The 13,786-nt window shown below is 37.1% G+C and overlaps 1 protein-coding gene across 4 annotated transcripts in view; it reads right to left on the bottom strand.

Moving 5' to 3' along the window:
- DOK7 (docking protein 7) overlaps nucleotides 1–13,786 on the bottom strand; it is a 70,162-nt gene that overhangs the window by 12,602 nt on the left and 43,774 nt on the right. For 3 of the 4 annotated variants that reach the window (XM_074904436.1, XM_074904437.1, XM_074904439.1), the window contains one exon: nucleotides 2,760–2,802. In XM_074904436.1, the coding sequence (XP_074760537.1) occupies nucleotides 2,760–2,802 (43 nt within the window). Of the gene's footprint in view, nucleotides 1–2,759; nucleotides 2,803–7,500; nucleotides 7,525–13,786 lie in introns of all 4 variants that reach the window. The other variant, XM_074904438.1, reaches the window with a different exon arrangement.

Below are 13,786 nucleotides of genomic sequence, written 5' to 3'. Positions count from 1 at the left end.
AATTTCTTAAGCATTCATAAGAAACTCTGTATAGGAGCCATTAGAACTTCTTAGACCAAATGTACCAAACCTGGGTGCCTCCAGAATCCAGCAGTCTCACAAATACGGAAATCTGAATCATATTTTTGAACCTCTATCCTGTCATGGTATTTCAAGGTCCAGAATAACAATAAATGCAGTCTATTATACTTAAGACCAGGCATTCCCACATCATACAACTCCAAAAAATCCCTTACCTTGATCTGTAGTACAAAGCTATGATAACAATGGAAATGCTTTCCTCCTACAAATACAAGCAGTCTCATATAGTCTCTCTAATCAATCTTTATGAAGTTATTTATAACAAAGGCAAATTATTTAAACCAGAATTAAATGATTCACCCCAACATGGTTTTTCTCATCTAGTAATACAATACAGAATTGTTGCAGCATTTATGAACACTTTAGCTTGCCATTAGAATTAGACACATTTCTCTGAAGTTGCTGAGTCGATTGCTCAGCATACATAGTTAACAGTAGAAAGAGAGTATCATCACCAACATTCACTACCAATAAACTAAAAAAATATTTAAACAATTGATCCTGACTAACTCCATTTCTTGATACAGAACTGAGGCATTCATTGTACAGAACATGTGGGCACCTGTAGCACTGGAAGAAGTGGGTTTGCATTCATACAGTATGTTTGAATTAAAATACAATACAGTTCTTTCTGTGATAAAGAAGAAATGTCTTTGACTAAGTGGACTGCTACACTAGCAAATATAACTGTATATTGGGTCATTTTACAATCATTGATGCTAGTAGAGGTATCTTGCCACGTACATGTGCAAGACAGGCTTTGAAAGTAGCTACCTCAAATTACTTTGCCCTTATGTTATCATCAACAATGGATTAAAAGATCATAATAGAGATACATAGAAAAGTTCTAATGTTGTTCCTTTATTCCCAGCACCCAGGGACCTTCAGTTAATGGCTTGGATTAAAGATGGTGGAAGCAAAACAGGTTACAGTATTATTTTCAAAGCTTTGCAATGCCAAGTTCAATTATACTTGAAATGTTCACATATATAAAAGACAATAAAATATTTGTGGATAATAAATATGTGACAAGACATAGAAGCATGGGTTTCTTTCGTATTTTGAAAAATAGTGTAGTATTGAAGAATAAAGGTATATAATGAGAGCACTTAAGAGATGAAACCCCACAAATATAGCTAAAAACTTCAGTCACTGATATAGCATTTGCCTAAAACATTTATACTTATTCCAACAAGTATTCAGCTTTTTTCTTAAACAATATTTTCCCAGTGTACCAGACATGAAAACCCACACACTCAAATTTTCTTCAGTCTTGTATCTTCCTTTTCTGTTGATCTAAAAATCTGTCCTGTATTTCTACATTTCCAATTTGCTTAATGATAGGTTTTATCAAAACAGCTAACTCCTTCATCTGCATGAATAGTCTGAGATTAAGTTTTTGTCAGATACTGTTTGCATCCACAATTAATTTGCCATGGAAATTTATTCAGAAATAATGCTGTGCCCACCACATGAAGCTATAGACCCAAGTTTGCCTGTATTTACACACACTTAGTCATACGTGCTCTGGTTTCCTTGGGTCGATTAGAGGACTAGAAACCTGAGTACCAGAAGGAAAGATAAAATTAGAGTTAATGATCCAATTTGTGCTTCTACTTATACCTCTATAAATCAAGAGTAATTCCACTGACTCTAGTGGAATAACTAGGAACAAGATCTGCTAAATGCTTCTAGATTTTCTCCTGCTAAGACAGACAAAGGAATAGAGTTACTTCTAACCTTCTCCAGAGACACCTCCTGATCCTAGGTATCTTGCTGGATTTGTTCACACAAGTATCAATCAGCTATATTTCTTTATGTATTTGCCAAGGTTTTTAAAAGCAATAAAGAAACTCAAGCACAAAGAGCTGTTCTGTCTGTCAGAAGCAGGCAACCTGAGAAATTTAATGGATCTGCTGAATTATCAGGTAAACAATTTAAGGAATACAAAAACATTTAAGATACTAAACAACTTATTTGCAGAGATGTCTCCAAGGACTAAGATGGAGACAGTAAACAAAACCAAATGCTTACAAAATGTTATCTTTGAAGTAAAATGACGACACAAAAGGTGCCAGACCAGTTTGGCTCCATTAGACAGAGAACTCCAGATGACCAATGCATTCTACTTATGGGCAGTAGTAGTCAGTGTGTTACCTTTGCCTAAATAGTATTTCCAGGCCAGATACTCGGTCTCCTCCCTTTTCTAATTTTGTTGGTCAATCAGTAATTGCTCTGACATGAGAGAAGCATTTCTATGTTGCCTCTGGTAAGGATCCAGTCCTGTGGTTTTGTGTTATTTAAAAAACTGGGTATACACATGGAACATATAAATCGTTTCCCCTTGGTGTTAATATAGCCTCAAAGGAACACTTTGTTGACAGTCAATTATATAAGTAGAAAAAGCACTAAAAATCTTCATATAGAAACTGACAACTTCAAACCTCTTTAGATTACAAAAAGGAAAATCAAATATATTAATCTTTGCAACCAAAGATACTACAGATTACAATGTATTTAATAATTTTCAGTCATGTATTGCAGCAGCAAAACCAACCACAAACAGGATACTTCACAATATAGTCTTTAGTTCTGCTTCCATAAATCTTCTCTTTCTCTCATCACAATTTGAGACAAACATAATTCTTTAACACAGCAAATAACTAAATGGCGCCTACCTGGTATAGCTGGTAAGACTCCAGACTGTAATATTGCTGTTCCCTAAAGAAAACAGAAAATTTTAGATTGAAAAACCTTTACAAGAAACAAGAGCTTTACAAAATATAGGAAGAATGGCAGAGAAATCACCTCACCATCATAAAAAGCTTAACAAGTGTTTTTAAAATCCAGAACAGACATAATGGTGCTCAGACTTGAAGGTGTTCAAAACATATATAACCTGCAAAACCCTTGTCTACCTTAGTAAAAGTTAACTAACTTGGCTTTGGATGCTTTGCAGGCACAGTGAAGCTTAGCACTATTGAATCAGTCCTGAATTAAACAGCAAAAATCAAGAAAATTCAATATTCAGGGGATGATATCAAGTCAGAGTAACAGCATTAACAGATGCAAATTAAAGCCATGCCTATATTCACTTAAAATGGTAGGTGCTGCAAGCAGACTGAAGTCTGGTGTGCTTCTGACACAGCTCTGTAAAAACCAACACAGAGCTTAAATTGACTTCAGACTGCCTACAAATCCCACCTGTGACATCAGGGTCTTTCCAGAAAAGCTTTTTGCCAGCTCAGATGTTTCACACTGTTCATAGCGTGGTGGTACAACAGCAGCTGGGGCACATCAAAGCAGTCAGGCATAGAGTACCAGTGCCCGCCCGTTCACTCTTAAGGGTAAGCGTGTCCCAAAAGACGCTTGCAGGCCAGGTCTCTCCCCAGCTATATTATCTATGTCAGTCAAAGCTGATCTGGATGGCACTCTAGCACTTCCATCTCTGGATAAGATCAAGGCTGCTCTTGCATGGCAATGTCAAGGTAGGCTGTGAAGTCAGTCTGGTCTGTGCTACTGGCCACCACTCTGCCAGAGAGATCTCTTTCATTCCTGTGATCTTGGTGAGAAGAATTCATCATCATCATCATGATCATTCTTTTCAATAAATAAATAAATGTGTCTTCTGGACTTCGAAGTGGAAAAACATTATATACCTATTGGAGCTGAGCAATAACAATGCCCAATTCCAAAGCAATAGAATTCCATATTACATTAACATCTGACAGTAATTTTCTTCACCTAAATACACAGACCTGTGACCTGTGATAGCTCTCTGTTTCCTATGCTTTCTTACAAAGTGATGGCTTTTCAGATGCACTTAGGACTTTACAAATACATTACATATATCTTCCCCCTACACAGGCACTGTGTTGACTTCCCAAAATTTCTCAATAGAATATGTAATAGGTTATTATTATCCATGTAGAAGTTCAAGTCATACTAATTCCTGCACAACATTTTCTTAAGGCAAACATACTAAGATGCAAAGCTCATTAGATGTCACCATCACAAAAAACTGTCAGAGCCAGCTACTAGATCCAATTTCAGTTAAAGTAGAAAGGCTTTCTTTGGTTTTGATGCATCTTGCAATGAACCAGAAAAATGTTAGAAAAGATTACACTGATTCTGTTTTAGCCAGTGAAATATACATTAAAAGTGCTTACTTGGATCAACTGGGGAGAAGCAAGTTGGGTTTTTTAAATACAGTTTTGAAATCTGCAACACAGAACAACTTTCAACAGTGTAACAACACACAACATACAAGATGTTTCTGCCCGATCCTGTTACAAACATGCAGTCTACAGCTTCAGTATTTACTTGAGCTTTTATGGTAGCTGTATACCTTAATATACGAGACACTGAATTTGAGCAACTATTTAGAGTAGAAGTAGAAGGGAGGGGGAGGAAATCAGAAACATGGCCAAGATTTCATTTCTAAAAGAGAAAAAACATCCCACAGTGTTTCAGAAAAAGAACTTAACATTTTATTAATTTAACCATAGTGGATGTTTCTATATTCTATTTGTTTCTATAGTTACCATGTGCCACCACAGAAGTTGCTGCTTTCATTTGGGGAATATGCAGAAGTATCTGCACAGATAAAGGACGGAAGACTTTCGAGTCCATTACAAGCAGAATTCTGTATATTTAGGTAACAATATTTTTCCATTACAATAGAATTTCTATGAATTGTTTTCACTATTATTTATAGGAGACTTGAAAAATAGTTTTTACCTGCCTCCAGCACTTATTAGGAGTTTGCTAATACAAAATACCAAAACATAATTTCCCTGACTTTGGTTATGTCTGTGGATGTAAAGCAGATTATGTTGCCTCTGAAGCTAGCTTACTTAATGGAATAGAAAATGGCAGACTGAAGTGTTGAAAAGCATAAAAATCAAATCTTGCTAGTAAGAAAAGATCTCACAATTTTCTGGTAACTTTTTGCTTTTAAAAAAAAAAGCGTTGGGGGGGCGGAGTAACTTGTGGGGTATGGAAGGGAACCGTATGTTACTTAGTTCATAAAGTCAATCAAAAATTGTTTTGGGAGGTGAAAAAAAATTATTTTCCTCACCTTTGCCTCTAGATTCAGTGATCTGCAAAGCCTTGCTGCCATTCAGGTCATGAGATAATGCATGAAACTAGATAGCAAGCTGGAAAAGCATTTTTAACTCTCTCTCCAGAAATGCACTATACATCAGAATATCCTGCATTATGGCCAAAAAATGACAGAAATAAAGGATAGAAAGGAGAAAACCTGAACGGAGATTGAAAGCTCTTTGAAGAAAGACCAGCATTTTGGTTCTTTGTTTATACATAATCTCCCTGAGGGAAATCCTCTTTCATCCTTACAGATGTTACAATCAACAGTAATGCAAAGAAACAAAGAATAAACTGACTATTTTTATAATGATTGGTTTTCTTCTCACCTTATAGCAAAGCTGTCATTCACAAAAGCATACGTTCCTACTTGCTAAACAGCTTTGCTCTCCCTGTAAATGCAAGTTATAACTAGTTGATTTACTTGCAAATTAAGTTTTGCTGGTTTTCCCTCCTCTCAGAGTTGCATGAGCTTAGCACTTCTGCAAGAATGAGGATTAAAAAGTCAGCAATGCCAAACTGTTAAAAAAATTTAAGTTGAAGAAACTTTTTTTTGTTGATGTGCTGCTTAATGCAAGTTAAAATCAATCAGAGGGGCTTTCTGACCTCTGAAAGTGAGTGGGAATTCAAACCATCATTGCCTTTTGTTCTACACATCATATATGACATGAAAATAACTGAAAATTAAAGAGAGATCATTTTGTTAACATAGGTACAGTTTGTTCAACAATGGAGTCTTATTTCATGCCTGGCACTCCTAGTCACTCTTACAAAATAAAATCTGAACATTTTTTCATAAAATTGAACAAATTAGGTAAAATGACAAAATTGATAAAGGCTAGACAGATAATATCAAATAAACATACTTTCAGAGTCATTGTTAAAAGACTAGATTATACTTCACAAATGCAAAAAGGCAAACATAAGTTAGATGTGTGAAATTACATCAGATGTGGGACGCTGATAAAATACCACTGAAATTATAGGGAATAGATAAAAGACAACAAATTACTAAAAGAATCAGATGTGACTCTGAGTTAATAGCAAAACCAAAACTAGTCTTTTGTTATCAAGTGATTTTTCCAGTCTATAAGATTGTTGTCTTCATTTTAATTTCAATATATCATATTCTATTCTTTCTGCAACTCTGAGGCCTCCTGCTGCAGTCCTCTCTGTAAGGCAGAGACTTCACTAATTTAGAGTGGTTACCACTAAGGCAACTCAGTAGAAACAACAGTACCAGAGACTTAAAAGCTATCTTTTTTAATTCTACAAAAGTCAGGCAAAACATACTTCTGTCTGTAGGAAAACTTTTAAAATTATCATAATATAGAAATGTAAATGCATGGTTTTCAAATGTAAATTATAATACATATGTCAACCTACCATATGATTACACCAAAAAAGAAAAGGGGTAAGGGACCTCACCCAAATAATACACTTTTGTTATGCCTGCTAGGATATTCAGACAATAACTAGCAAAGTGAGTATCTAAATACTGCATATCTCATAATATTACTTGTAAATGTAAGTTAAACATCTTTCTAATGCAGATTATTTTTTCTGTGACACAAGAGCCGAGTGCTGAAGTACGTGACGCATGGTTGTTAACTCAAACAACCTCACCACTACAACACCCACAGCTAACAGATATGTACCACTTGGATATCACACATCATGAGCTACATGTCCAGGGCTATTTTAACTCTGGTAGTGATCTGGCTCCTGTCAGATGACATTCATTTTTGATGTTCTGCTTCCAAATACGTTGCAGAGGGTTCAATGACAGATGTTAGGAGAACCCACTAGTTTGATATGCTGGATCATTATTCACAGATTAGCTCTGTTGCCCTAAACAGCCAAACAGAACCTAAGCCTTGGCATTTATTTCTATGTATGCAAGTAACCAGCATAATACATAATCCTTTTTACAATTAAAATGTGGTGGTTTTTTCCCTCTATGTATATTTCTCTCCTTTTTTTTCTTTCAAAGTTTCACTTTATTTCATTCAAAGTTTCATTCACTTTGAATTTCATGAAATATATGATTTGCCAGATCAGTTCTCATTTGAAAAAATTACCAGACACAAATACTGTCCCATATAAAAAGCAGTATGCCTACCTTTCTATATATACTCAAATCACTTTTCATGGACTACATACCAAAACTTGCTCTGATACTGCTAGCAGGAGTTTTAGTCTTTGGACACAAGATCAGGCCCAAGTCCAGATCTTCCAAGCTCCACAGCAAAGTACTGTACAATTTCCTATTCTTTGAAGTTTTGCCAGATTCATAGTGACAAAAAGCATCACCATGGTGTAAAAAGGGGCCAGGAGCTTGCGAGTCACATGTACAGAACAGAAAAAAAGAAAATATTGTCTTGAGACTAATCCCTCCCATTACTGGCTCTAAGGATAGGAACTGATATATAGCTCCATATAAACCATGTATTTTCAAGGAAGTAAAACACTTTTGTTTCATATTTTTCCTCCTGAAAAGAAGGAAACTATACTTCCAAGAAAAAGCAGATCAGCTTCTGTAGATTGTAATGCTGAGCTCGGCTCCATCATCACTGCCAAAAGGAATGAAATGCCATTTGCCTGATAACTGTCAACATTTCAGACACACCTCCTCAGTCACAGCTTATGTAATTCCCTTTGTGTATCTTTAGAAAGAAAGCTTTTCTTTCAGCTCATCTAAGTTTGGCAGCTTTTTATAGCTCCATTATTCTGAACCTAGTAAGGGTTGGGAGTTTGCAGTACAGGAAAGACATGGACCTGCTGGAGTGGGTCCAGAGGAGGCCACAAAAATGATCAGAGGGATGGAACACCAGTCCGATGAGGAAAGGCTGACAGAGGTGGGGTTGTTCAGCCTGGTGAAGAAAAGGCTCCAGGGAGACCTTATTGTAGCTTTTCAATACTTAAAGGGGGCTTATAAGAAAGGTGGGGACACACTTTTTAGGAGGGCCTGTAGTAATAGGACAAGGGGTGTTAAACTAAAAGAGGGTATATTCAGACTAGACATAAGGAAGAAATTTTTTTACAATGAGGGTGGTGAAATGCTGGAACAGGTTGTCCAGAGAGGTGGTAGATGCCCCACTCCTGCAAACATTCAAAGCCAGGTTGGACAGGGCTCTGAGCAACCTGATCTAGTTGAAGATGTCCCTGTTCATTGCGGGGGCTATGGAGTAGGTGACCTTTAAAGGTCCCTTCCAACCCAAACTATTCTATGATTTTTGGGTGTCATTTGCTTTAGTCTAAACACATGTATGAAGCTTTGCTCCAACCTGGGTCCTCACACTGAAAGAAGAAAATCTCAACATAGATGAAAGGCTCTCAGATTCTTCTTGCTATGAAAGAGGAATTCATACCCAACAGTAATAGAAGCAACTATTTGCACGGTGAGATTTTTATTCAGCACATGCCGAAAATGCACTCATAAACAGAGAGGATGTGTTGCAACATTGGTCAGCTGCTTAATTTTCACAGATAATATGATCTAGATTTTTTTTTCTCCTCTCCCTTCTTTTATATTAAAGCTATTGTGCAGCATCAAGGCCATGCAAAACATCCAGTTTTTCAAGAGAAAACCATCAAAATCATGATTCAAAATACAGAGGATGGTCCCTGAAAAAAACAGAAATTGTGAAGCAGACTTCTCTAACAATGAACAAACTCTCATGTCTGCTGTATATAGCTGGTGGCCCTTCATCACAATCCCTCTGACTGCTTCACATAGTTTGCATGTAGAGGGAGGCAGCAAATTACAGTTACATTAGTTTAACACATTAGTATCTTGAACTGCCAGCAACTTCATAAAGGAGAAAAGGACTCCGTGAGAAATTCTGAATGAAGATTTTGAAATCAGCATTACAAAAAAAGAGAAAAGTGTAAATTGCTTTTAGAAAACGGGGCGGGGGGGGGGGGGGGGGGGGGGGGGGGGAAGTCTTGAACATGTCCAAAGTTCTGTAAAGCTCAGATATTTCAGAAAAAAATAAACCAATCTCTAATAAAACTGATAGTTAAGGTACTTTCCTCATGAGGATTAAAGATTATGATTTATTCTTAGAGAAAATCACCAGAAAAGTTTAAAGCTGGAATGCTTTGGCTATCACACACACACAAAAAAAAAAAAAAAAGTTTCCAGGAAAGGTCAATAAATACAGACACATGGAGTAACCTTTAAAGGTCATCTTCTTTGATGGGCTGTTTCACAATGCCCAGCACTTGATCAGGTTCTGAACAAAAGATACAAAATTATTAAACTCTACTATCCTTTGTAACAACTCCAAATGAAACAGAAACTCCTGTCCATGGCATGTTTCAGGTGCAGGGCTCCAATTTCAGCCACAAACTTCTGATTACTCAGCTTCATCTGTCACAAGCCAACTGTTGGCTTACAGAAAGATTGCTGAAGTCAGTTCAGAAACATCTCAGTTTGCACAGCCAAGCCCAAACATCAGCTATTTTCTGAAGCATGAAGCCGGTGATTTCAGTGGCACTGGCAAGCTGTACTCTGTGTCACATTAAAATACGCCTCCTGAAACCTGTGGGATAATCACAGCTCAACTCATCTACAAGTTACAGGTGTTGTTTAAACAACAAGATATGAGAAAAAAATGATAAGTATTGTTTAGTTCTAGTCCAGATTTGTGTACTCATCTTTTATCTCTCAGGCTTTTACAGAAGAATTCTTCAAATGTGAGTTTGATAGGCTTCTGTTGAGAGGAGCCTTCTGCTTCTTGCTGTGGGCTTCCCAGCCTCCTGCAGCCACGAGACATTTGTCATTCAATACAGAATATGACCAGTGGCATCAGAATATGACCATTAACTCTGAAAATGATATGCATACTCTGAAACTGTCCACTCAAGTGAGAGAAAGAAAAGCTGGGCTGAGTTCTTTGTCTGCCACAACTACCACAAAAGCCAGTACCTGAATCCAGCTGCCCAGCCTCCACCCTCAGATAAAAGCCATCTCCATCTGCCAGCTAGCAGCAACAGCCCTGAAATTCAGATGACAGGAGTCTCGGCTGCAATGCTGATGGGTCAAATTTAAAGTTCTGTTACTGATAATATATAGGCATGGGGAAGCTGACACAGCAACCAGGAACATGATTTGCTCTTGTCTCTTGCTTTTCGAAAACAGACCTAGAATTACTACATACCAAAGAGTCACACGAGGAGTGTGCTGAACAACTGGACTGCAATACAATTACATGGTCACATATAATTTGTTCCACAGGACATTTGCCTTATTCACTGCACAAAAGGGACACGTGTGTGGGTATCATCAAGATGGCATGAGCAACTGTAAATCTATCAATTCCTTAACAGTGAGTGGCTTGGCTTTTCAACCTAAATAACATCCTTTTAATATCACATACATATCTCATTATGTACAAAAGTATTCAGACAGAATTCTAGAGGAAACAGCTACGCTACACCATCCAATGCATATAAAATACCTGGTATAAACACACCAGTGATGTTTGTGGCTGTTTGCAGGCACTACTACAAGTCAAGCTTTCATACTTGCTAGACAAAAAACAAAGTCAAGAGCACATACAGCTGGCCCAAAGCAATAACCCTTACTCAGGTAGACAGCAAAGTCTGAAGACACACAACACCGAACCATCATAAACTGTCCTAACACCAATATCAGCTAGAGAGCTTGTGGTTACAGAGAAATGCCCCAAACCACAACTTAAGAAACATAAATAAAACAAAGACACTCCCACCTCCCTCAAACACAGATTTTGGTTTTGTCTTACAATTTTTTAAACTGATTTCGTAAGGTTTGAGTTTCTCAAGATTCTTCAAAAAATTGGTATGATGGTTCCAGATCAAACAAGATTACTAAATACTTCTGTGAATTTGAGCGTCTGTCCTACTTAACCACAGGTAAAAATCAGAAGCACTGGTTTCAATACTAGTAGAAGCATTTTGCCATTTCATGGAGGTTTTGTAAGGACAGATATAGTGACAAGCTACAGAGAGACACTGCAGTAGCAAACCCTCTAGGTAGATCTGTATAAGCAACTCAGATGAAAAGGTGGACATTAATGATTACAAATACTGCTGAACAGATGATCTCACCTAAAGCTTTCTGACAGACCTCACAGCACAAAGCCACTGGAGCATGATCAGAATGCATTTCACTCCCAGATCACGATACAGAAGAACTTTCATCACAGGAACCAGGACTAGACTGAGGAATTCAGTCAGCCAGAAGCAATGGCTGAGCCAGCCATAGCAAATTGCCTCTGAGACCAATTTTAATTCAATGTATTTGATAAACATGGCCGGAATTGGTGCAGGAGTTAGAAGGCAGGAGCTAGAAACAATTCTTCATGAAAAATAAAAACACCATATGCAAATGTCATAGGATATATTCATCAAACTTGACAACTGGGGCACAGCATCTCCTGATTTCAATGCACAGAACCCTGAACAAATACACCTGTGAATTGATGCCAGATACATAATAAAATGTATTAATATCGGCCTTCAACTGCCTCATCTTTCAGCAGCTCTATCTTATAACAACCATTCTGCTGTTTAGGACATGAAAGACTCCTTACAGAATTGCCATTAAAATAAACCAGCAAATACACTCAGCTCAGAAGTGATAGTTTCTTTTTCTCCAATTGTGAGGTCTAAGATCCAAGGCAGATACCCCTGATATAATCTAAAATTCAGCATATCATATATTCTTAGGGCCAAAATAAAGACAGCCAATTCCTCCAGGTAATAATAATCAGCTACATTGTTCGCTCCAACTCCTCAGTTGAGCTGTCATGATTTACAGTAGCAGAAGATCTGTTCTGGAGTTTTATGAAAAGGAACAATTTTTAATTTCAGCATAAGACAGTCAGCAGATTTTTCTGATTCAAGATAATGTTGTCAACTTTTTAGAGATGTTTTCACAGCAACATTACATTCCCTTTACCCCTTTTCAGAGCTTTGTTCAGCTAGACTCCTGTTAAACCACCTCTCCTGAGGCACATACAGAAACTCCAGTTGTAATGCTTAAATAAAAGAGTTCAAGCACATAGGTTCAGCAGTACACCCACAGCATTGCTTTAACCATTCACATTTTCACAGGTGAACATGCGTGCTGTTATTCAGCATGCAGCTGAATAATAGTGTATACAGTAGGTTTAGCCATGCAAAAAGACAGGATGTGTTTCTCTTTTAGGCTATGTATTTGTATTCTTATAGAAAGGCAGTAAAATTGCAGGCATCTGTGCCTACAGCTGTATTTTAACATGAAAACATTATTTTAAACTGAATTCAGTTCTGATAACTGGGGGGAAAACATTTTTTCTATTTATGCAAAAAAATCTCCTTTTTCCTTTCTTTTTTTTTTTTTCCTTGAAATAGAGGCTGGCACTTCTAAAGTCCTATCAAGTGCAACGGAAACAAAGTAATGTACACGAAGTCAAAGAGGCTTCAATTCCATGTATTCTGTTTTATATTCCATATATTCCAATTTCCAACAGGGGGTAGCATTACACTACTACAAGAACATTTGATATTTAAAATACACTCACTTTCCCCACATTTGCTAGTCTGAGCTTCCTTGTACAACAGATCTGTAATTTCTACTCATTCTGCACTAAGTGAAAACCACTCCAGGCAGAGACTAGCAAAACTGCCATACCACTGAAAACAAGGCTCAGATGGGACCCGAACAAGTACGAGTAACAGCAGACTTGACTCTACTGTGTAGATAAATAGCATGGTTTTCTCATCTCATTTTTTTTGCTCAGCATGTAAAAGTAACAGGAGAGGCAAGGTGCATACAGACTGGATCCAACACCTCACAATGATCCATTTCTTTTGTACCGTAAAGTTCACAAGATTAACTGTGTCATCACCGAACATCTCAGTACTGCAGAAATACCTGTGAAATTAGGAGGGGTTGACAAATGAAAAGTGGTGTTCTACATTTTCTTAGAATAGTACATCCCAGTATAAACAAGAGTTCTGCTGGACTTGGAGCATTAGCCCATTTCAAGGTTTTGAAAGTCAATACAAAAGTACTGTTTAGCAGGAAGCTTGGAAAGACTGAAAATAAATGAGAAGGACAATCATTAACACATATACATATGCACACATGTACTCACAAACGGATTCAGATAGCCTTGCTTTCTTGATTAGCAAAGGAGCAATTTTGGCAAATTTACACCAGAAGAGACATGTAAGACAAAAGGTCCAATAACCCACTCATTTCTTGACACTAAAACATTCCTTCTCTGATGAGGAAAGGGGATGAGCTTCAACCAACATGCATGAGACATTTTACACTTTCCATTGAATAACAGTTTTTATGCTACTGTACTGAGAAGTATCCTAACTTATCACAATTGTTCTTGTTAATTCTGACAAACATAAAAGTAATTCCACTGATTATACAAAACTGCATAAAGTATCCCTTTTACTCAGGTTTTCTACTTGCAACAAGATTTAAAATCCAAGTCATCTATTCATGAAGGGGTTATTTTTTGCAAATAAAGAGTTTAACTGCAACTCTACAGCTACAGTGACAAACAGTAAGTAGAGAAGAGCTCAAATGTAAAAATATTTCAAAAGCTGG

The sequence above is a fragment of the Athene noctua genome, chromosome 4 (assembly GCF_965140245.1).
Source record: "Athene noctua chromosome 4, bAthNoc1.hap1.1, whole genome shotgun sequence".
NCBI lineage: Eukaryota > Metazoa > Chordata > Aves > Strigiformes > Strigidae > Athene > Athene noctua.
This window is presented reverse-complemented; position numbering and strand designations above follow the sequence as displayed.